Source organism: Colletotrichum chrysophilum (assembly GCF_026319265.1).
Source record: "Colletotrichum chrysophilum strain AFK26 chromosome Unknown scaffold_173, whole genome shotgun sequence".
NCBI classification, from domain to species: Eukaryota; Fungi; Ascomycota; class Sordariomycetes; order Glomerellales; family Glomerellaceae; genus Colletotrichum; species Colletotrichum chrysophilum.
In genome coordinates, this window is record NW_026517460.1 from 12,615 (window position 1) to 36,633 (window position 24,019).

Genomic DNA, 24,019 nt, shown 5'->3' on the forward strand with positions numbered 1-24,019 from the left:
GCCGACTGGCACCAGGGTTTTGAGTCGTCGCACTTCTGGGCACTATCAATAATTTCAGCGCACGCCGGGTCCAGTCAACCAAACCAATAACCTTAGGGAACCTAATCACGACAAATTGCTGCTCACTGACGTCACCGGAGAAGCCGTTTGAAACATTTCCTCCCGCCTTAAAGCTCCCGATTAACTGAGTTTACTTGATGCCAAGCTTTCAGTTGAATGGCCATTGACTTTGAACAGGGTGGTTTACGGGGAGTCAACCCCAGAGAGAAGTCAAGTATTGAGAGGTAACGCCGCAAATCTATGCTCAAAAGTCTATACAAATTGTCGCTGTGCGATATATGTGTTGAGATGTATGTTCTTGACGCAACTTACAGGAAGAACATGACGCTGTATTCTTCATTATTTATCCCGGCCTAGTCTTTCTTCGTCGTCTTCTGTCAACTCATAAGCAGGCCTGAAACCCGCGCCATTCTGGCCTTCTTTCTTAAGTTGAGGATTGGGATGGGTATCTTGAGTTCCGCCTAAACTTGTGTAGCCCTGGTACATAGTAAGCATGCTGGCAAGAGCATGCTCAAGTCCCGAACTTACCTGGTCATATAGTGGACAGTACGGAATTCCCAAATGACGGATAAACTATGAAAGTCATTAGCGGCCGTTCTGTTTGACCGAGGAGCGGATAGCGAAGTTGTCGGCCCGTCATATCAACTTAAATTAAGATCAAACTTACTGCCCAGATTTCGGCTGCGTACCAGGTTAGCTTTGTTTCTCCAAGTGGGCTGCCGATGCGCCCTAGGTCAGCGGCATCCGGAAGAGCCGGATTCTGGGGATAAGAGACGTACCATAGTGCCAGTCAATCACCGGATGCACCCGCATGAAGTCGGGCCAACCCGAGTCCGTAGGGTCGAAATGCGTCAGCTTCTCGCCGTGCGGGTCTGTCCTCCTCGTTCCAACAAATATCGCCTTGACGCTAGGTCGGTCTGCCAGATAAGCCTCCAGTCCTTGCTTCATGGACATTGCATAACGCTTCACATTCAAATGGTATATTGAGCTAGTCGTGGCGACAAAATCGTCTACCTCGGCGAACGGGTGCTTCGAAACGATGTAGACGGCTTGGAATTCGTCGGGGAAGGACTTGGCATCCGCAGCGCCATTCGAGCCATTTGAACCGTTGGTTTTAGAAGAGGGAAATCGACGCGCAAGACAGGCAAGTAGCATGATAAGGAGGACGAGACCTGGGATCATGAACAAGTCAGCATCCATTCGGAAAAGGATTTCCTGCGACCGGGAAACTTGGGAGACGATGCGCCGCCATGGGCCATCGAAAGCGGCGCATTTGACGCGAAGGGCCCGTCGAATGGATATATTCACTTACAGTCCTTGCCTCCGTTATAGGAGAGCGAGATCTGTTCCAAACTATCACACGTCGGCGCATCAGCAACTTGCCCGGACTGTGCCGAGGCACACGTGGTAGGGGTTACACACCTGTAGGTCGCTAACGCCTCGTCTACCACGCCCATTGATACGCGTAGCTGCTCCTGTACATTGCGCAGAACATCTGTCTTTGGGTCCTCGGCCAGGAAAGCGTCGACCTTATCTCGGAGCTCGACGCAGATATCGTGAAAGGAGCGGGGAGGCGACTCGGAAAGGTGGGGTTTCGCGGGGTAGCCGTTGGCCGCGGGAGCAGTGCTGACGGCGTGCTGGCCTTGGGCGTGAATCATGGTGACTCCAGGCGATAATCGAGAGGAATTCGCGTCGAAATTACCGGGTATATGGGGGTGGAGGAAAAGGTCGAACGTGGTGTCTTTTTTCGGCGGCGGCGGGGGAGGCATAAGACGGAAGACATTCGGTGTCCTCTCGGAGGCGGCGATGGCGGGGGACGTGCGGCGGGCGACATCTTTCCCATTTTGCCGGATCAGGCGGCTACCGCCTTCCGGAAGAGGCAAAGTCCGGCACGTGAAATTCTCCACTTGGCCTAGCGGCCCAAAGACCCCGAAAATGCAGGTAACGCCGTGACCAACCGTTCCTGACTCGGCAATCATTCATTCCTCTTTCTTCTCTCTTCAGCGTCGGCTCATTGTCCTGCATCTCGCCCTTCATCAAGGAGGCGAAGTCGCGCTCCAATCCTTTCAGTCGTCAATGAATCATGTTTCACAACCAAACATCCGCTTTCAACATCCAAAGACGGACAAGTGTCACCGTTTGCCGAAGAGGATGGTAACCTGAGACGCGTCTCTAAGACATCCATGGATGAAGTCATCATCCCGAACGCGTCAAACTCATCAAAAGTTTCACAGAGTACCTATTATGCATTTATTTTCATTACGAGTTTCCACATCACATCCTATTGTGTTGTGATGACCTGGTATCCCCAAACGCCGTGTTAAGAAGCAATCACAACCACCATCCAATGCCGTTCTCATCTTCGAGATCCAACACTTTCCTCGTCCTCCGGAGTCTCGGGCAACGAAAATCGATTCCTCGTCGGACTGGAGTAGGACTTCGGCGGCGGGCTTAGTGGCGTACCGACCTCTTCATTCGCCTCGCCAAACCCGTCAGACCCGTCATCCGATTCTCCTCCTGCTGTCAGAGCCGGGCTGATCGCCGTTCGGACCATAAGGCCACCTTCTGGTGAATGTTCAACCATCCTAGACCTTGGCTCAACTTCCATCACATCCAGGTAGTCTGGGCTTGTAATCGTTTGTTCGCTTGAGACTGTTGTCGTCGCCTTCAGTGGCCTTCGAGTGAGTCGAGTGCTCCCGCTTTCGTATGAAATCTTGTGGCTGTCCGTGTTCCTACCCATCACGCGGAGTAGAGGGCGGAGAGTTGGGATGCATACGCAGATGACGGCACAGCAGACCTCCACCTGTGACCAAACCAGGGCTGGAATGACATCCCACGTAACATCCGCCGTGAATACGTGCGTGATTGTCACTATCCTCACAATTGATATCGCCGTCGTTCTGTTTCGCATCAGCTCCGTCGCGAACACTTGGTGCCATCTTCACTCACATGAATCCAAGCCCGAAGCTCACCATCAACGCGACTTTGAGCATTGCTCTGAGCTTCAATCTGTGCCACATTGGAATCGGCATCAAAAAGATAATGATGTCGGTCGCCAGATGCACGGAGGATGTCGCCAGCCACCAAGCGCATTGGTCATATCTCTCTGCCTGGAAGGTGTCACCCCTCCAAGTTGGAGCCGCCATGACGATGGACGACACAACTACAGCGATTCCAAAGCAGCAGATAAACCCAAACATGATGTTGCAGATGAGTCGAAATTTCGGTACCGCGAACACCCGTCGAAACTGAAGTAGCACTGACATCTTGATTGCAATGAACGTGGCGCTATAGCACAAGGTAGCCCCGATCGTTATCTGTCCCAGAATGTTAGGGTAAAAGTCTTTGAGTTTTCTCTTTCAATCATCTCACCCTGCGGCCATCTTGTTGAACATCGATCGGGATGGTCCAGATGTGCATCCCAAGTCCTTTGGTCGTACCTTGCATTGGATATCAGCAATCATCCTGTCCACCAAAATCTCAACAAAACTTACATATGGAGAAAATGACACCAGTCAAGATGGCAAGTATCTGGGATTCTGTCAGAGGCCATGCTCACTCCGGTTCCATCGACTAAACTCACAAATGAGATGACAACGAGAGTATCGTCGGCGCCCCAGCTCTTGATGACTATTGCCCGTACGTAGGCCCGCAGTAGGACGAACATCAAAGTGACCGACAAGCATACCGCAGTCGAAACAATGAGCCAGCTCGCTCGGCTGGCGTCCGTGTACGGCGGGGTCTCATCGCCAGACGTGATTGCCGACTCGTTATGCATCGTGGCCATGCGTCGTCTCCAATCACCACTACCTGGTGGGAATAACGATGCGTCCTGAGCCCTCTCCTTCAAATACAGGCTTGTGGCGGAGGTAGGGAAGCTGCCGATTTGAAATCCGTGCAGCAAGCTGCGCACGAATGATGTTGATGACGGCCAGGCTGCGACGAAACTGTGTGCTTTCTGCAGGATGGAGCCGGGGAAGTGCTCCGCTGAACGGCGACATGAGCAGGACGCGACCACGTGTATATGAAGAGGGCAGAAGAAAATCTGGAACAACATGGGGCTGGGGCTGTCATCACGCACTTGACCGTGTTCAGCGAGTTTTCTGCCCGTGGCGTGGGAACATCGTATGTCTCACCGCATGCGGAAACGCCACGAGCGATCCCAGCACCATCAGGGACGGGCAGCTGAATCGGTGGGCGTCATATTTACGGGCAAAATCCGACCTTGATTCGAGATTTTGCATATGAGAAGCCGCTAAACACTTGGCATTGCTGTCAGAAGTTCAGATGCACAGGAACCAGCCAACCACGAGAGTCGACCAGCTCAAACTTTCCAAGCAGACACATTAGCCCCGGATTGATGTGCAGGGGCGCTCGACCTTGAGCCAAAGGGACAATGGTGCTCCAGAGGCTACTCCATAACGATCTCGTTCTCCTGAGCCGTCTACCGGAGCAGATACCCGGCCCACCGGGTCGATGTTGGGGCTGGACTATCGGCTCATAGCGCCAACTCCGATTTGCCCGAACTCGCCTGGCACATCCATTGGCATGCGGCGACCAAGTGTCTCTTTCGAGCTACTAACGGTGGCAAGGTTAGCCAGAATCCAGGTGGGACAGTTTCGGGCAAAATTATTGATCATTGCTGTTTAAATACGGTTATTATAGCAGCCATTGAGCAGCTCAAACTGACATTACGACGATGAAAACTAATACACCTGGACATCTTAGAGCTTCTCCTTTCCGATGGTTTGAGAGATGACTTTGAAAAGGGCGAGTGCTGGAAGTGCAAGCCAGTATCATAGCTTCGGAGTTGACCTGGGTAACCACTCACCCACTCAACGTAAGCACCAACAGTCTGACTGTGGCTGCGGATTCCACACTAAGATCTAGCCATAGCTTTCAAAGGGGGCCGAGTATGCCACCGGCAACAATGAACATGCGCCACACAGAAGTCCGATTATGTCGTAACTGGGGCCTTACCTAGGAGGCGGCAATACCTATACTGGAATCGGCAGATCAACGGCACCAAAGCCTACGTTATATGTCAGCGCCCGCACCCAATGACATGGAGATGGGCTGCCTCTCACACGTTGACGATGGCTCACAAGATATCATCGCCCGTTATTCAAGGCCCGGTAATCCACAGAGCACGCTTGGCGTTTCTTGCTCGACAGGAATGACAGGCATTTTAGCCTAGGAGCCTTTGCTCTCCTTGAAGTAGAGGACAGATGCTCCGTTCACCATCGGACCGAGCCCAGTGCTTTCTTAAGGAAATAGCTCTTTCATTATTCATTCTGTATGGCTCATATATACAAGCTGTCTTCGCTTTATATCATTTTCTTTCAGGCGGCAAATCTAGAGTTGAGGGCGTTCCACTCAGTCTGCGTTAACGGTGTGACTGATCCATGCTTCAATCCGCTTGGAAACCCAGAGGTACTTGAAGCCTGCCAGTTAGGTGATTGGATGTTGCTCGTCTGGAAGGGCACATATTGTGTGTAATCGTCGAGCAAAAGATGGTACAGGCCGGGCGTCGTGTTATCCGCGAATGCTGCGGGGCCCTCACGCGGGCTCTCGTTCCGAACATATCCCGGAATACGCGTCCAGGTTCCAAAGAGACCACCGGTGGTAACCTCCTGGTAGACTTGGTTGGTAGTCTCGTTCTTCAGGAAGCGAGCAAAGCTTCCAGGTGTGCCGAGATACTGGAACTCTTGGTCAATGAGAGGGGTGTCGGCGAGGGCAACGTAGTCTCGGGCGGCGCTGAAAGTGACAAAGTCCTTGGTGGCCGTGTAGCGAATTCGATCAAGCGTTGCGGTGCCGGTGTGACCGGTGTCGGTTGAGCGGTAGTGTCTAGACGCCCAGAAGACGTACCAGTGGGCCTTGTCGGCATCCCAGACGGCAGAGGGCGCCCAAACCATACCAGCCGTGTCGGCTTCGACGCTGAAAAAGGTGTGAGCATTGATGATAATATTTCATTTGAAGTACTTACATTCTCAGAGTGGGGGCAGACCAGTCAATCAAGTTAGTCGACTTCCAGACAACAATACCACGGCTGCCGGTCCGCGTGGCCTTGTCCCAGTTGAAGCCAGAGGCGTTGATATCGAGATCTAAGTTCACCACCCATCAATTACAATTCTTGCAATGCGTGAGGATGAAGTACTCACCTGTGGCAATGATGTACCATTCGGATCGAGCAGCATTGGTCGTCAGGAACACGTCGCGGACCGCCTTCGTGCCGACTGTTGAAGTGAGGACGGGCTGTCCCTTGTTCAAGAACTTGAAGCTCGAAGCGCTGTTCCCGTTTGACAGGTGAAATTGAACCTTGGGGTTGGCATCACTGAACGTCGAAATAAGGTAGCCAACATAGTTGGTGACCTGACGGGGAACAGGGTTCGCAGCCACGAAGGCGGCCGAGGCCACAGCGGTGAGGATTGAGAGAACGCGCATTTTGAACCGAATCAGCCTGGTGGATCCACGGATTCCACTTCGTCACAGATTAAAAGAGTCATGTTCAATTTGTTGGATATTATCGACATTATATACACACGGTCGTGGTGATGTAGTCTCGCAGTCACGCAGAGCTCCGTGGGCTTGGCAATATTGGCATTGGCCTTGAGCCGAGTCAGTTTCACTGCACCAAATCACTCAGGTCAGCCGGCGTGAAGCTTCATATACGGAATGCATTTCTATGGCGCGGCTAGACTTCTAGTTCACTGTCGGGGTAGCGTCCTGCCGAGCTCTCTCGCGATGCGGGGATGGGCGACTCCACAAACGGCGTAATCGACTCCGTCAACTGGACTAGCGTATGGGGAAGATGCACTCTTCCGGTAGTTTACCCCATGGCACACCATGTCATGTGGGGTTTGGCATCTGGAGAAATCGCTCAACTTGTTTCCTTGATTGTGATACTTGGGCAGAAGGTTGCACTCAAGGAAGAAACCCGCCATCACATGCCGTGCCCGCGCAATCATGGTTTAAGCGCCAATGACCTCCAACGAACATCACGTAATTCTGCTCTTCTTTCTACCTCATGGCGAGGTAGCATCCGCCTACTGTTATTTGACGACTCGGTCCAGCCCACCCAATCACACCCACAATAGCGAAGCACCTGGTACCTGGGTCAGTTACTAGTTCGCACTCTACGATTGTTGGCATTTGACGTTGAGAATGGAATTTGATTCTTGACAGGTGCGGGAGTTCCGCGTACCTGCAGCAGTATCCGTTATCAGCATCAGATAGCGTCCATCGCTCAATTGGTCTATCAATACACCTGTGAATTCTCTACATGTATCGAGGGTGGGCGGGGTTTTACTGTACTAAGACTCCTGATCTACTTTCTAATCGAAGTTCAGTGGAAAAGTGCGCGAAACAAGACACGGCCCTGAGAAAAGGAGAGCCCAAAAAGGGAAACCAGAAGAGACGAAAAGCTTCATGCAGATAAATAACCTGAAGAGCATCATCTAACACTCAAGCGAGTCCAGATCGAGTTCCTCCTTCCGTCGCCTGATGAGAAACTTGGTGGCTGGATCGGGAATGATTGACATGCCGAAGGTAGTGGCCTTTGGCTGGAAGCCGTCGGGAAGCTTCCAGTCGTACTTGAGCAGGATGTGGCACAAGGCGATCTTGATCTCGTTGGCGGCAAAGAAGCGACCAGGACAGGCGTGAATTCCATGCCCGAATCCAAGATGTCTTGAACTTGTGCTCACGAGATGCGCCGTCTTGCTGTCTTCGTCCCTTTCACCCTCCGCCGCCTCTCGCAGCCTCAAGAACCGATAGCCATCGAACTTGTCGGCATCCTTCCAATACTCGGAATTCCACATGTGAGTCCCTTCTCCAAGGACCCTCTGGCCCTTCTTGATCACGAAGCCGTCCGAAAGCTCGACATCAGCAAGTGCTTGTCGACTCCACAGTCCTTGATGAAAATCTATTAGCAACTTTCGTTCAAAGACAGTTCCATGTTCACTCGGAGACCTACCCAGTAGCGCCGGCTTCATACGTTGAGACTCCTTGATGACACTGTCCATCAACTTCAGGTTGTACAACGCCGTCTTCTTCAATCCTTGAGATCCCAAGACAGTGATGACCTCTTCTCGGAGGGGGGCCAATATTTCGGGATTCATGGCAATATCAATCATCGTTTGTTGAAGAAGATCAGAGGTCGTGTGGATTGCAACAACGGTTAGTGTGAGCTTAGATTTAGGGTTAGTCGTCTGCTAGTCTGATATTCTTCTTTAAGCTGAGAAGCTTACCTGGTGCCTAGCATGCTCATTGGATGGACCGTACTCTGTTTCCCACCACTCGACCAGATCATCGAATGGGCTCGGCTGTCCTTTGGCCAGAGCAGCAGCTTTGATGGCGTTTCGCTTCTTGATATGGGGCTCGAGGGCATTATTGGCCTTGTCTAGCTGCTGCCGAAGATCCTGGCAAACAGGCATGGCCCAGTGAACGATGGGCCTGAGGAGTCGGGGCCAAGCTCTGACTTCATCGGTAGCTTTGAAGGCAGTGATGGTGTAGTCACCGGATGCTTTTGTCCATTCCTCGTTTCTACAGAGCTCCTCGCCCATGAAGATCCTCGTAGACATCTGGGACACAACACGAACAAGTTCTTCCTTGGGGCTCATAACGTGCCATTCTGACAAGGTTAGCTGGATTCTGCCACAGCATTGGAGGACGCTCGTACCAGGGGAGTCTGTCAACACTGCCCGCATCGCAAACGTTGCTTCTTGAGAAATTGGGGCCGTGAGCTTGGCTGTAAACAGCGACAACTTTAGTTAGTCTTGCAAAATTGTGATTTGTCGAGTCTTATCACTCACTTAGAGCCTTGGTCAAATACTTCGTGACAATTTTGGCCAACTTATCATCCAGAGAGAAAGCGTCGAAGCCGGGGATGTACCCATGGGTATCCTGTGAGTCCATGTGAGCTATCAAAGACGGGCATCGTTGAGAAGACATGATGATATACATCACTTGCCGGGACAAGAAACGACAGTCGCGCGTCGCTTCGAAGCTCTTCGATGTGCTGAGGTGACAGTACGATAACCTCTCCCCAATCACAGTACGCCTTGTAGAGCTTGTTGCCGAAACGAGACCTTCCCTCGGCCAACAGTGCAGCACTCCGGGGGAAGAATTCGGAAACTCGACGTCTGTTGGTGAGTTCAAAAGCCTTCTTAGGGTTAAGCTCCGGGAGATTGCTCTTTTGGTCACCAAAGGCGCGCGCAAAAAACACCAACACGGCCAGAGTGAGAATATAGACGGCCGGCTGGTCAGCAAAGGGTATGTCAACCCTCAGCTCCTCCCACCACGTTGGCCGAGAATTCATGTTGGTAAACTTTTCGGGGTCGCAAGATGTCAGGCAAAGAGTTCAAATGCTGCGATACAGAGGAAATAGTCGTGATTTAAATCTGGCTGAGCTCTAAATCTCCTATTTTCAATGAAGTAAATGGGCGTTTTATCTATAATCTCTACAGTGATGCATTTGATACGCGTGTAAGTCGAGTCGTATTCTACGCCCTATGCAGCCGCCGTAAAGACCGGAGTCCGGCCGCCGAGCTCCCCCGAATGCGATACCGAAATAGGCATCTTCCCCGGCTACTTGCTACGCTCATACTCAGAAGCCCGTCCCCGCTGACAAAGCTTGCAGATCGTGAGCTTGCGTAAGTTCTGATTCAGCCAAAACCTCGATCGGCAGCCAACCGACATCTAGACCAAGGATTTGTCCGACAAGTGCGGAGCAACTGCCGGCACGGGTAGCTCCTTCGATAGACCGAAACGTGCATCACGGGCCGCTGGAAGGACTCCGGTGCATGGATCTGAGGGAGTAAGCCACCGGAGAAAACCCACCGCACGATGAAGCAGCGCTGCATAGTAGCCGAATTGGGGCAGTAAACGGCACAAACTAGTCATAAACTGCCAAATGCGCACAGTTTGATATGATAGAGTCAGGTCAAAGAACACCAGGCCGTCGTTCCAAGAGCATTTGGCACAAACGGGCATGTCGCATACAGGGTTTGGGGTTGTCCCGGCCTTTGCCATCAAGAGGCCTGAGAAGTTTAACTTTCAAATCTCCAATTTGCAAATCAAAACCCTCACAACACTTCTTCGACTTTGTCCCATAGCTCCAGAAACATGGTACAACAGGCAAGAAGATCTCGAATTTGGCCTCAGTCGCCGATGGATGATCGAGGCTAGAGATGAATGGCTCGAGTTCAACTTCCATCAATTCGAAAACGACGTCAACCTCTTTCCCAACTTCAGAATATCCATCGAAGACCCTGACCATGGTACAGTACCCATACACTTCGTTGCTCTCTTTTCAAAAAAGCATGATGCGATTCCGATTATCTTCATGCATGGCTGGCCAGGATCCTTCCTTGAATTTAGACCAATGCTGCGACTACTCACGCAAAGATTCACCCCCGAAACGCTTCCTTATCACATCATAGTGCCCTCGATACCAGGTTACGGACTTTCGTCAAGTGGCAACCTGGAAAACGAGCTCACTCTGAATCAAGCACCGCGACTGATGCACCAACTTATGATGGAGCTTGGTTTTGGTACTGGGTACGTCGCACAAGGAGGCGACGTTGGTAGCAATCTGGCTGGACAGATGTCTGCAAGATTCAAGGAATGCAAGGCGTATCACCGTAAGCAGACAGAACCAAGAAGTGCGGAGATGGGGCATGAACTAATGCACACATAGTCAACTTCTTAGGCCCCGAACCTGGGGACGATTTGTCGACTGCGCTGAGTCCAACCCCGGAGGAACAGGAGCAGATGGAACGAGGGAAGAGTTTTGCTTTCAGTGGTTCAGCATACGTTTTCGAGCACGGTTTCAGACCAGCTACCATAGGCCACTGCATTGCGTCGAGCCCAATTGCGTTGCTAGCTTGGTCAGTCATTTTTCATTTGGCTTTTTGCCCACCCACGTGAAGCACCCGCTGATTATTGCCATGAAGGATTGGCGAAAAATACGTCCACTGGACCGATCCCTTCCACCGACTAAGCATGCAAACCATTCTCGAGCTCACCACACTATACTGGTTGACGGAAACATTTCCACGGAGTCTCTATCCGTATCGTCACCTGGCTCCAGTGCTAGCATCCGGTGACTCGCTTTCAATCAGCAAGTCTACGATAAAGCCGTTCGGATATGCGGCATATCCCTTCGAGTGTGTTCTCATGCCAGAGACATGGGCACATCAGGCGTATCCCAATTTAATCCATTACAGTAGACATGACAAGGTAAGAGAGACATGACGTCACGCTAGTGTATGGGTCTAAATCTTGATTAGGGCGGGCACTTTGCAGCTCTAGAGCAGCCTGAGATTTTCCTTGATGATGTGCTCAGATTTGTGGAACTGGTAAGATCAAGGGGCATTTTCGTGTAAAAAGCCTCAGAAGCTTTGCCTGGAATACATAAAGTCTACTTACCTTAGCTAGAAATGCTATCTAGTATCTGTTCATGTTTAGTATGGTCGTGCCTGAGGTCCGAAGGAAGCAGCAGTCTTCAATTCTGCACAGGAACCTGTCTATTTCCTATCCCGCCTGCAATTTACAAGTGCTAAATACTATGGAGACAAAGAATAGAAGATGTTCAAAATTTTTGCGGTCACTAAACTCCCAACCTAATGAATTTTATGGCACTTGTCTGCTCTGCTTGTGTACAGTCATCCCCACAGACCAGGAGTCCCACAATTAAGTTGCAAAAGTTGCAAAAGCCATTATTTCGCCCTCTCACCGAGGCAGAGCAACCATCTATCTCGTTTTAGACCCTTAAGAGTGACAACGCGTCAATATCTCACCGCTTTTTGTAAATGTCTGTAAGATTTGTAAGAAGTGTTCGAAAATGGTCTGCGATCCTTGGCCACCCCCAATCGGCCCCAGACGAGCTCAATCCCACCGGCTGAGATCGGTGGTTCGGTCCGTGCCAAGTGCCGAATTATAAATCACAGGGTGTATATATGTATTGCCATCTTGTTCTGCTTCAATGATTCAATTTCATTTCAAAGCAGCATCAGAACTTCAGCGTCCGAGCCCTACACCGGATAACTAGACGACATCGCATCAGCCAGCCAACCGGAAACAATACCTACCAAAACTGCAACAATATGACAGACTCAAAGGTTTGGCTGATCACCGGGACAACCTCGGGCATGGGGGCTGCCATGATGGAGCAATTCGCCGCACGAGGCGACCGGGTGATAGCAACTGGGCGCAGCGCAACCGTCAGACTTGCAGATAAGAAGTCGAGCAACATTTTCCCTTTGGATCTGGATGCTACTGCCCCGCTAGCTGTTGTCAGAGAACAGATCGAAAAAGCCATCCAGGTCTTCGGTTACATCGACTTTGTTGTCAATAATGCCGGCATCTCAGTTCCTCAGACGATTGAAGAGGCAGAGTAAGTACCTATCTGAGCTTATTGTGACGGGAAGTTGATTCTGATAATCTACTCAGCGACGCCTTCACCCAAAAGATGCTTGATACCAATCTTATTGGTGCAATTAGGCTTGTGCAGGCCGTGCTTCCTCATTTCAGAGAGAGGAAGGCCGGTACGTTCGCCTTCATTGGCTCTGCAATGGGCTGTCAAACCTTCCCGTTCTTTACCCATTATGGTATCACCAAAGCTGGCCTCTCTAGTAAGTCATAGAGATTGTCCTTGATAAACGTACACGAGATCGCTAATTGTCGAAGTTTTTGCTGAGAATCTCCAAAGAGAAACCGCCCACCTGGGACTGCGGGCCGTTGTTTTCGAGCCTGGAGCCTTCGTGACCGGCATCGGGCAGACGAGAACCGCGGCTGATGAGGGTCTGGGAGGGGCACCTAGCATCTCCGACTACCAAGGCTTGTTTGGGGAGATAATGGGAAAGTTTTCCTCGCCGGAAATGGCGGAAAGTATTCCATCTACCGTTAAGAAGCTTCCTTCGGCTGTTTGGGATGTAGTCAAAAGCGAAGGTATGGCTTCGGGGAAGCCATTCCCTATTCGGGTACCCTTGGGCCTCGATGCGTTGGCCGTGATCAGACAGAAGTGCTACGAACAACTCAGGCTGTGCGATGAGTGGGAGAAGGTCGCCCTCAGCACGACAAAAGATGGTGCGGATACCACCCCGAACAAATATCTCCTGGAAAAGATGTCAATTATGAACTTGACCAAGTAAGCCACAAATGGGAGATTCGGAAAGAGCGACGGAATACCGAATGGCATCTCATCTTCTGTTAAGTAGTAACCGCCGGGGCATATGATAGTTGTTTTTGATTAACCAGTATCACGTGCGCTGGGAACTGCACTTTGCCTCAATGCCGGTGGGATGCGCCTCTTGGCTTCCGGACGTAAGGTATGCAAAAAGCTTCCAATACTTGCCCGCAGGACATCCGCATCAGCACAGAGCATCGATTGTCCAGCTGGAGCGACGTCTGCCTTGAAGAGTTTCGGAACACGTCGGAAAGGTTCCGAATGTTATCCTTACGGCTAGCTGGTTCTACATGTCCATCTTCACCTAGCAGTAGATCTGAGTAAATGACAGAGTCTATGCGTGAGGGTCCCGCAGCAGTGATCCTCAACTACAACCATCGGCGGGTAGTTATACCAGATTGGGAAGGTACATGCGCCCCGAGGACGCTACCCACCCATCACCCCTTTCTTGATAATCAATACCACAATAAACATATGGGTTGCAAACAAGCAGTCAAAATAGAGTTCAACTGACTGTTTTCGTCCAATATTTCTGGGTCCATAGAGAACCAGATCGTGGTTCACACCTATCACGGGCGACGTGCAGACTATGGCCTCGCCCCCCTAAAAGGCCCCGTTAGTCCTTTCGAACAACAGGTATATAATGAGCATCGATCCTCGCTTCAGCGTCATATCTGGAACTCAGACAACCATCTCATTCATCCGTTGTTCTTATCATCATGCATCTGCTGTTCACACTATCGGCGGCCCTTGCTGGCGCTGCCATGGCCCTCGATCCTATATGCGACAGCAAGTGCCAGGCCAGCTGCGACGCGGAATGCCAGACTGCCATCCAGACGACCTACGAAGCAGAAGCAGCACTTTGGGTCGGCGACATTGTCTCTGATCCCTTCTATTCGACACCTGCCAACGTCACGGGAGCCAAACCTGGAGATATTCTCCGCTGGGAGAACGTCCCTGCAGCTCAGCTGGCTTCCAATTGGACACTACCGGCTAGTCTGTCGCTCTCACGCGTTCTTTACATGACCGAGGATATCGATCGGAAGCCCATTCCGGCCTCGGCTTGGGTTCTCTTACCATTCACCAACCCGTTTGCCAACCCCCAGGGAACGCCGGAGGAGAACAAGCTGCGAACCATTGTCTGGACGCACGGAACAGCAGGCCGCAGTAGACTCTGCGCTCCCACTAACAACAAGGGCCTTTACTACGACTGGAAGGCTCCCTTCATTCTCGCTGAGTTGGGATATGCTGTTGTTGCTCCGGACTATGCGGGTCAGGGTTCAGACATCCCCCAAGGATTTATGTACGAGTCTGGATTCCTCCATGCTGCTGATGTCGCCTATGCTCTCATTGCTGCGAGGAAGGGCCTTGGAGATATTCTCAGCCAGAAGTGGATGGTTTACGGTCACAGTGAAGGCGGAATGACTGCCTGGCGAACCAATGAGCGTTTGGCCATGCCTGACCAAGAGGCCCTTTTGGCTGCCGGCGAGTTCGTCGGTTCCGTTGCGGCAGCCCCTGCCCTGCGTCCTCAGAAGCTGATCCCAGCAACGCTTGAACGAGCTCAGGGCCAAGCCGCTCGGGACCCCTTCTCCGTCTACTTCCTCCAGTCTCTCTCAAGGCTTTACCCAGACCAGATCAAGGTAGAGGACTATCTCGGCGAGATTCCTCTGCAAAGACTCGGAGCTCTGGACAAGTCATGCTTCCAGACAGGGTTTGCCATTGTCGGTGGCTTTACGCCTGATCAGCTTTACAAGAACACTAGTTGGCTTACGCATCCCGCAACAAACGACTGGGCCGTCCGATACAACGGTCAGGGACCCCATGCTATTGCGGCTCCCATGCTTGTTATCCAGGGCTCGACAGACACAATCACTTCGGCCAACCTGACATTGGACGACTTCAACCAGACATGCACCACCTTCCCTGAGAGTCCAGTACATGCTCGCGTGTATCCGGATATGGGACACGGTCAGGTTTTGGAGGCCGCCAGGGCTGATATCGCTGCTTGGATCGCCGCGAGATTTGAAGGAGTTCCCGTTGAGAAGACCTGCGTCCACGAAGACGTCAAGCCTTTCACCGATCGCTACGCTGTGGGTGATATTTTCTGGCACGGCACGGCTGTGCCCTTCTAAAGGCCAAGTATGCTTGGGAAAGCGATCCAGTTGATAGTCCACTTTCTGTTTACCATCGAATGCAGACGAGGACAAGTCTATCACTTCTATGTACATAGTTAACGTAAAAGCCTTCGTACATCTCATTTCATCGCCATACCGTGTCAGCTCCCAAGTCGCCCGAAGTTCAACTTCTTTTCTCCTCTCCTCTGTCGCCAGTAATTTGTTCCTTCTAATATCTCAGGGCATCCGCGGATGAGCCATGCCCATTTTCTGAAGAAGGCTTCATTTGCCTCCCATCCCCGAGGGTCCCAGGACTCGCCCCAGACTAAGAGACGAGGTCGCTCATCGCCATCATTAGACTTGTGGCCAACGCCAAAGACATCAGCACAGAACTCGTCCTCGTCGAAGAAGCCAAGATCTTCAGCCCGTATTGCACTTTCCCTTAGCGAGGGAATTGGGAACAAATCCAGGAACGGGTGGTGAGTTATTTGATACTGGGCTTCCGTGGGTCGAAGGAATGGAGGCCACAATGATGCTTGCCGAGGGCCGCAAGGAAGCTTGGGTCCCTCCAAGTTGAAGGGTGAAATGAAATGATCTTCGCAGAGAGATTGAGGGATGAATCCCAATACCCGGGCGTTTCTAGCCAAGGCATTCAGTAGGTTCAGGCCAACAAGAGCATAGAGCTGGGTTGGTTGCGGGGTTCCCAGCGAGTAGTTTGTCTGGGCACTTCTTGCGAGAATGATCATCTCGGCCCTCCTATTCGGACACGGAAGAAGCACATAGCCTCCATCTCCATCGAGTGAGCTTGAAGACTCACCCTCCCCTTCGCCACTTTCTAAGTTGTTACATAATTCTTTCAATTTTCTTCTTCCTATGCGCACAAGGAAAGTGTCAGCGACCAAAGTTGACGATCTACGTAGAGCCTTGGGATCACTAACGACGCGCCCTCTGGTTAAGGCGATTTTGTATCTTCCGCCTTTCTTTACTTGATGAGACCCCGGTCCAATCGTCTGCGGGATCCTTCATCTCCAGCTGATGGGGTATTAAGTCGAGCTCCAGCTTGGTAGGCGGATTTGCGCTACTCGATGCACTCAATTCTGTAGGATTCGACATTTCTTTAACCAGATCAACAATTGTGGAGTTGTGGAAGAAAAAGCGACCTCGTCCGCGTTGGGCTGGGCTTCTTTCGGTTTTAAAGGCCCTGAGTCGTGAGCCAAGGCTTGGCCGGACCACTCAGCGCCCCGAGATCGCACCAAGGAATTACAGATAGAGCAGAGTGGGTCGCCTGAAGCCTATTTACGAGGCACCTCAGGTACCGTACCGACCTCACCTGGGTACATGCATGATGTCAGTGAACCTGGAAGACACTGAAAGTAGTTTGCATGCAAACCCGCGCGAGAGCGGTTCTTGAATTTGGATCAAATGTTATTGCGAAATCTCACCAAAACTAGGTAGTTACCACCCGGATCCGCAACTCGTCTAGTCATAACTTCATTGTCGTATTTTCTCAAATCTCACGAGTTACTTCCATGCAGTGTTGTCATCGCCGAAAGAAAGATGGCGAGTAGAACTAGCATCCGTTGGCTCAATGTTGCGCTTCTGTGATGTAGATGTTCCAAAAAGCATCTCTGGGACCTAAGCAGATAGCTTGAAGGGACTAGACTCTTTTCAGAAATTCCAAAGACTATCATAAAACTCGGTTGCTTCCTCTTCCGTGCTGAAGTCGCCCACGATGCCACTTAGAAGGCTCCCATATGCATCAGGCATGTTTACATCCGCAATTTGAGACGCCCAATTTGCCATGTCTTCCACATTCGGGCCGTTGGAGGTCAACGAAGACGGCTGGAAATCTGGTTCGTCAACCTGATTCCGATCTACCACCATTGCCATGGTTCTAGCAGACAACGCTTCGAATAGGTTTCGGTATGGTGCCGCAGCCTCCCAGCGTTCCGCCATGATGGCCAAGAGCATTGTGCAAGTTGTGAACATGGTGCTAACGTTGTCGATTCTAATTGATCTTCGAACAGCTGGAGAGGTCCAAAGACAGTGCATGTAGGTCAACCCTGCCAAAAAGAGAAGGTGCACCGTCGACCATGTGTAATTGATCGGTTTGCCAATGTACAGGCGTTTGCAGCCTTGGCAGATACTTGCAGCAGCCTCAGCACACTCCAGGAAGACATCTTCTTCCCGATCCTTTTTATCAGTCAGCTGGCCGCGATGTAGAAAGAGAATAGTTTCGTAGTAGGTCAACTTGTAGTCTTCCATGTTGGAGAACACGGTAAGTGGAACAGCTGCTCGACGCGGCTCTGGAGGCGTACGTGCCATCCAATCATCGAGTTCTCTGCGAAACGTCTGCACTTGGGCTTGATGCTTCTCTTTATCCGAGCTGTCGATGGAGACATTGGAGTAGAAAACAGCATAGATGCTCGCCCAAATGCATCTGATGTCAAATTGGTGAAGCGCATGGGAGACGGTGGTTGGAGGACCCCTTGGTGATGTTCTTGGCGACCCTTGGATTTGTGTTTCGCTTATCGCAGAATCATCGATATCCAGAGGAAGCTGCCCAGTCAGTAAGAAAGTACACGTATGACATATATCTATGGGATCTCACCTCGGAATCCACCTCTTGGATCGGAAGAGTGAGAGGGAGGCCAAGATTTACGGAGGCAGCGCAGTCCATCTGATACGCGCACCAGAAGGCTCGCTTTCGCAACTCTAAACGCAGAAGGTTGGTCCGAAGATGAAACCTCTTGACGTTGCGATGATAGCCAAGTTCAATGCACTGGCGAAGAGCAAGTCCCGAAAGATTCCTGTTGAGAGGGTTTTAGTCATGACTTATGGTCGTGATCGGCCAGGGTTGTTGGTGAACTGACCACACTGACGGGCCAGTAGCAGACCTGATAGAGAATAGTGCACAGCATAGCAATGCCTGAATTGATTCAAGGGTTTTTTGTAAAAGTACACTTTCCAAGTGCAATAGCGCTGAGGCATAGAGTTGCTAAAACAGCATAATATTCAGATTTATGCGATGTTGGCGCATTTGAATCGGTGACTGACCTGTGAGAGCAATTTGGGATTCGACTTCAACAACGCGCCAATAGCATAAACCTGCCTAGTCTTAGTGATACAGCCTAAGCCTACGGGAAGAGGCCAATGCAATGATTTGGTCCCACATCACTCACCATGTTGACGAAAAACAGCTCGCTTGGAGTTGGAGACTTTGACTCTAGTCCCGCCGCATTTCTCTCCCACTGCCTAAACGTAGGTTCATGCAGGAATGGGTATTGCAAATGAACGTTATCAAAATAAGCATTGCTCAATAGCAGTCCCACTTCATACCGTGGTAACCGGCACGGTGATACTGATGAGTTCATCTCACCCGTATGTAAGTCGAAATCGTCATTAGGGTTGCCCTGTGCGACCTGACGTACGCAGGCATGGATTATCCGGGAAAACGAAAACATCGACGACGAGCCGAGGTATTGCGGTTCGGCACCGGAAGCATGTAGACTCAAGATGCCTGCCTTGGAAACAAGATCAGCAGCATCATCCTGGTCACCCCGATTACCGCTCGGAGTATCCGTAGACTGCTCAGAGATGGCAGATGAGGAAGGTAACCCAGACACAGAAGGCGATTGACCTTGCTGCTGCAGCATGCCTTCCAGAAGCTGAATGCGCTCCTCTAAAGTCTCAACGTAATTCCGTGGGAGGTGCCGCTTGGTGGAGGAATCTTCCACGAGACATGCTAGCGGCTGTTGAGCATTCGCATACACTAAAAATCGGCGGTCCAGGGGACTTGACTTACCAATGGCCAGACGACTGCAATTGGCGCAGGATGGGACTTGGTCATCGCACTAATGATCTGAGTCACTGGAAATCCAGATGAAAATGCTGATGCAGAGTAGCCCTGATTGAGTTTACCTTCAGTTTCCTTTCTTTACAGCCGATGCAAACTCCTTGGGCTCTGGTGCGTGTTCGACGCGGGGGACGCGCCGGGCGTCTTTGGCGATCGCTCATCTGGCGCAATGGTTAGCCTGAGGGGTCAGTAAAAAAGCTGCGCAAGCTGAGTACGCAATAGTCAGAGTCATTTAGCCATTAACTGGCCTAGACTTGCTTTTTTAGTTTGGGTTCAACCTTTTCCAAGCTGGATCCTGGCTGAAGGACTGTTGGTCGCTGAGATTTTGGAGGAGGAAGATATTTCGCAGCAATGGGAGACTCAATGCGCTGTCATACACAATGCATTGATAAGAGATTTGGAGCCATGATTAGTCCTATCTTCCTTATCTCACCGCAATGTCAGGGATTATTAACTTGGCACAGGTCGTTGAATTGGCGCCTTACAGCGTTCAGACTACACTAAATCTAGCACGAGCTCGTGGTAATGTCCTTGACTCAGCATGACACTAAGTACAACTACCCCCAAATGAAAGCCATCGAACTTCCGACCACATGTTTCCCGTCAGACCAGACAAGCCTTCCTTGAGACTTAGCATCGGCACCGGGTGATGAACCCAAGGTGGCGGAGACGACGAAGCTCTGTTTCTCGCCCGCCTCGCTGAAAGTGAGAGTCTCAGGGGTGACAGCAACCTTGACCAGTGCGGGGTCAGTGAGAGAGACGTCAACCTTGTAAGTACCAGCACCTCCGACGTTGGTAACGGTGCGTTTGAACGTGGCAGTGTAGGACCCGTTTGTAGAACTATCATAGAGGGCAGAGAAAGAAGGATAATTAAGGTCATAGACGCTATATGTTTGGTTGGAGGCGCAGGTAAAGTTGCTTCTTGTGATGCCGTTGGTAAAGGCAGATGTGCTGTTGACCGCGCAGAGAAAGTCAAGGTAGTCATCCGGAGAAATGTCGTATATGAGGCCAGGGCTCAGAGCTGCGACGGGGTCAACGTGGCCGTTTCCGTAATCGAATACAGAGGCCGCCTTATCGTTGGCAGAGTCTAAAAGAGGAGACTGGGTGCCCTTCGTCGTGGTGTATGCAGTAGTCATGATGGCCGACCGGATGGCTGCAGGGCTCCATTCAGGGCGCCGGGCAAGAATGAAAGTAGCAATCCCAGACAAATGCGGGCAACTCATGCTTGTACCGGAAATCACGTTCCAGTCAATCTTTCTTGTGTCAATGTCAAGTCCGGTCGGACCCGTGCCAGACCACCCAGCCAGGATAGAGACGCCTGGGCCAGTGATATCCGGCTTGAGAAGTCCGGGAACCACAACGTTAGGGCCTCTAGAGCTGAAAGATGCCATGAGAGGAGCCGAAACACCCAATCTGGTACCTTCAAAGTCGATCACTGCTGTCCCATTGCCCATCTTTGCGTAGGCTTCAACTTCAGATCCGTCTGAGTAGCCAAGGTGCAGAGCAGGAAGAATATGGGCATCAGCAATGGTACCATCGCCATCGGTTTCGGAGTTGACAAGTACCATCGCACGACCTCCAGCAGACTTGACGACGCCACCCTTCTCTGTCCTTCCGTTCTGGCCCCTGACGCAGACAACTGCCTTGCCGGCCACCTTGGCAGGATCAAGACTGCCCGCCAGGCAGAGTGACGCTGTTGTGGCATTTCCTTTGCCCGCTTGACTGCCGTGAATCAGAGGAAGCACCTCTCCGTCGGCTAACGGCTTGATGTCTGTCACTGATCCATTGCTGTAAAGAGAAAAGCCGGTGTAGTTCTTGCCGTTGCCAAGTGTGATGTGGGCAGGGAAATCACGGTCCAGCGTGCTGGCGGCGACGTTCAAAACCCATGGGGCAAGGTTCGTGACGGTCCCGGGTCCTGGGCCGCTGTTTCCAGCCGACACGACAACAAAGATGCCCTTCTTCATGGCTGCGTAGCTGCCAACCACGATACCCTCCTCCTCGTTGAAGCTTGGCTGATCGGGGCCCAGCGACAAAGACATGACGTTCACTCCATCCGCGATCGCTTGGTCGAAGGCTGAGAGAATATCGGAATCGAAACAGCCCTCCTTCCAGCAAACCTTATACATGGCGATGCGTGCATCTTTGGCCATGCCACGAGCTGTACCGGAGGCTTGTCCAAATAAGCTGGCGTTAGGGACTTCATTGCCGGCAGAGGTAGTCGAAGTGTGGGTTCCGTGACCGTCGTCATCCCTGGGAGACTGAGATTCTCCAGTCCAGTTGAAAGCTCCAGTTCCGTTAGTGACAGCGGCAACGTATCCCTTGTAGAAGGCCCTGGCGCCCACAAGCTTCTTGTTGCAGCTCGTGGCCGGGAAGTCTGGGCCAGTCTCGCATTCGCCCTTCCAATGGGAAGGAACGGGAGGCATGCCATCGTCCTTGTAGCTTGGGTTTTCAGGCCAGACTCCAGTGTCAAAGATGCCGACGACCAAGTTTGACTCGGCGCTTGTACCGTTCACGTCGTCACGCGCGTCGAGGTATATGCCCGTGTCGACGCCGGGGCTGCGACCAAGCAAAGCTCCAGAGTCAAGCAGTCCTAGAAACGCAGGAGTACGACTAGTGTGGAGGTGGTAGACCTTGTCCGGTCTCACGGAGAGAACATCTGGCTGTGCCCTCAATGCATTGGCTTGATCATCGGTGATTTTGGCTGCATACCCATTGATGGTGTGTTCATAGGTGTAAATGACCGAAGCAGTGTCGGCAGAGACAGATTGTAAAGAAGTGTCAATGAAAGACCTGCGGAGGAGGCCGCTTGCCTGTGTGTCGCGCATCGTGACGATATACGTTTTCTTCAGTTCAGCCCCTGAAGCAATCCCTGTGAGGAAGGAGCTTAGGAGCAGCAGCCAAGAAGCTCTCGCCATGGTGTTTGTGCGCGACAATCTGATGTTGTTTGGACCCGAGAGTCTGGTCAGAAGATGCAACTGTTACATGCAGCTCGGAAGGACCTTCAATACATATAGTTCACTCCTATTGACCACCATTTCGGGACCAGATGCCCCGTCAAGAAGATAGTGAGCGCATTTCCAATGCACAAGCCCCTATTACTAGCAGTAGAGTTCTCGTATCTGAAGATCCCGACTGAGCCGAGATGGACTGAAAGTCCGCAGGTCAGGATTAGTGCATATTCAGTTGCATTCGACCTCCCTCTTTTGATTCTGAAGTTGACGGGCCAAAGCTTATCAGAATAGTTCCAGGGGTTCGTCCTGCTGCTATTGGCCGGACGTCACGCCAACGCTGGTTATGGCAGTCGGCAAAGACTCAATTAAAGTGTCAGATAACCTTAATTTCGAGAACTAATGTTCATCCGACAGCGCCGCGCCTTAGCTGTGATCACGTATAGGCGGCTAGCTTATCCGGCTCTTAGCTGAGTTCATGCATTTATTAAGCACTGGCCACCGCGGTACTTTGACTTCGCCAGGCGGGCAAATAAGGAATTGAAACCACGTGGAATCTCTCCGCTTTGTAGCAATTAGTAGGCGAAAGTTGAAGCTCAATCGTGTCCGTGGATCTCATTTATTTGTGTTCATATCTCCTCAAAGGAACCTGTCTCCATCGCATTGAGTTTGCCGACACGTCTCGGTATGATGCCAAACAGATTCATGGATATCACAGCGCTCGAGGCTCAAACTGTCTCCGGGCGAAGTGACGGTACATCAAGCGAAAGCGAAATCTCCACTTCTTCCCAAAGGCGATAAATAGCCCACCTCCGAACAGAATTGCAGTGATTAAGACGCCAATTGTGATGTACACAGTCTGAACTCCTGAAGAAGCGATCCACTGAGGAAGAGCGAAGATGATGATGAAGGAGCATGTGTTCCGAACGAAGGTAACTCCGACCATAGCATCGCCAACAATCTAGCAAGTAGGGTGTGTCAGAAGTTGTTTTCACCCATCGTGTAGGAAAGAAATGTGCTTACTTCTGTGTAGGCATCTGTTATGTACGTCAAGGATATGGTCCCTGCTGGAGCTGTTCCGAAACTGCACATGGCATAGCTCACAGCGAGGGCGGGCCAAGACCAGCCGTTGCTGAGCCCGATACCAAACACTATAATGCCAATTGGCGCGAATGGTGCAAATGCTGCCATCACCCAAAGTCGCATTTCTGGCTCATAGATTCCCTTATTGCGTTTGGACGCGAACAAAATCCACCAATCGCTGAGCGGACCACAAAGTAAGGTTCCCAGGGTCGACCCTGTGAAGGGAGCCAAACTCATCAAACCTATTTGGTCAGGGTCGAAGTTATATGGTGCCCGCGTCATCCAATTCGACATTGTTGTGAATAGAATGTTGGATGAGATCATCATTGCACCATAAACGAGAGACATGTATAAAACGCCCGGTACCGAGAATAAAATTTGAAATGGTCGATAGCAATGACGGTAAAAGGTGCGGAATGAGCCGGGTGATGACGTCGTGAGTGACAGGCGCTGCCTGTAGCTCTTACGTTGCATCTCTTGTTCAATAGATGGACCGTTCAGCTTGAGGCTGGTCCCCCTGTTTGATGGAGCATCTCTGTCTAATTCAGGACTTTTGGAGTTCTCGTCGACTTTCCCTGTACCCTCATCAGACTGGCCGATGCCACTAATCGGAGGCAAGATGAACTTCGTCTCCTCATAGCCAAATACCATGGCCAGCAGGAGCAAACCAAAGAAGATGGCAATCCACCACCATACCCAGCGCCAACCTTGAGACGTTGTCACATAGCCAGCCGCCAAGGGCGTGAGTGATGCCCCTATTCGAGTTGACCAA

At 51.4% G+C, this 24,019-nt stretch overlaps 7 protein-coding genes across 7 annotated transcripts; 2 read left to right on the plus strand and 5 right to left on the minus strand.

The window, feature by feature from the left end:
• Window positions 1-645: 645 nt before the first annotated feature.
• Window positions 646-1,718, minus strand: COL26b_012356 (uncharacterized protein; the record flags this gene model as incomplete). The annotated part of the gene is made up of 4 exons (XM_053185001.1): window positions 646-657; window positions 728-741; window positions 840-1,232; window positions 1,373-1,718. 4 exons carry the CDS (start codon window positions 1,716-1,718, stop codon window positions 646-648), a joined length of 765 nt encoding a protein of 254 aa, XP_053031035.1.
• Window positions 1,719-3,348: 1,630 nt separating this feature from the next.
• COL26b_012357 (uncharacterized protein) lies at window positions 3,349-3,838 on the minus strand (the record flags this gene model as incomplete). Its single annotated transcript, XM_053185002.1, has 3 exons — window positions 3,349-3,377; window positions 3,555-3,591; window positions 3,644-3,838. The coding sequence occupies 3 exons, from the start codon at window positions 3,836-3,838 to the stop codon at window positions 3,349-3,351; spliced, it is 261 nt and encodes an 86-aa protein (XP_053031036.1).
• A 1,564-nt stretch (window positions 3,839-5,402) lies between these two features.
• COL26b_012358 (uncharacterized protein) lies at window positions 5,403-6,504 on the minus strand (the record flags this gene model as incomplete). Its single annotated transcript, XM_053185003.1, has 3 exons — window positions 5,403-5,997; window positions 6,047-6,164; window positions 6,222-6,504. 3 exons carry the CDS (start codon window positions 6,502-6,504, stop codon window positions 5,403-5,405), a joined length of 996 nt encoding a protein of 331 aa, XP_053031037.1.
• A 1,013-nt stretch (window positions 6,505-7,517) lies between these two features.
• Window positions 7,518-8,973, minus strand: COL26b_012359 (uncharacterized protein; the record flags this gene model as incomplete). The annotated part of the gene is made up of 5 exons (XM_053185004.1): window positions 7,518-7,969; window positions 8,033-8,246; window positions 8,307-8,689; window positions 8,738-8,806; window positions 8,871-8,973. The coding sequence occupies 5 exons, from the start codon at window positions 8,971-8,973 to the stop codon at window positions 7,518-7,520; spliced, it is 1,221 nt and encodes a 406-aa protein (XP_053031038.1).
• Window positions 8,974-12,164: 3,191 nt separating this feature from the next.
• Window positions 12,165-13,211, plus strand: COL26b_012360 (uncharacterized protein; the record flags this gene model as incomplete). The annotated part of the gene is made up of 3 exons (XM_053185005.1): window positions 12,165-12,454; window positions 12,511-12,605; window positions 12,997-13,211. 3 exons carry the CDS (start codon window positions 12,165-12,167, stop codon window positions 13,209-13,211), a joined length of 600 nt encoding a protein of 199 aa, XP_053031039.1.
• Window positions 13,212-13,965: 754 nt separating this feature from the next.
• COL26b_012361 (uncharacterized protein) lies at window positions 13,966-15,378 on the plus strand (the record flags this gene model as incomplete). The annotated part of the gene is made up of 1 exon (XM_053185006.1): window positions 13,966-15,378. One exon carries the CDS (start codon window positions 13,966-13,968, stop codon window positions 15,376-15,378), a length of 1,413 nt encoding a protein of 470 aa, XP_053031040.1.
• Window positions 15,379-19,773: 4,395 nt separating this feature from the next.
• On the minus strand, window positions 19,774-22,041 carry COL26b_012362 (uncharacterized protein; the record flags this gene model as incomplete). The annotated part of the gene is made up of 1 exon (XM_053185007.1): window positions 19,774-22,041. The coding sequence occupies one exon, from the start codon at window positions 22,039-22,041 to the stop codon at window positions 19,774-19,776; it is 2,268 nt and encodes a 755-aa protein (XP_053031041.1).
• Window positions 22,042-24,019: the final 1,978 nt, after the last annotated feature.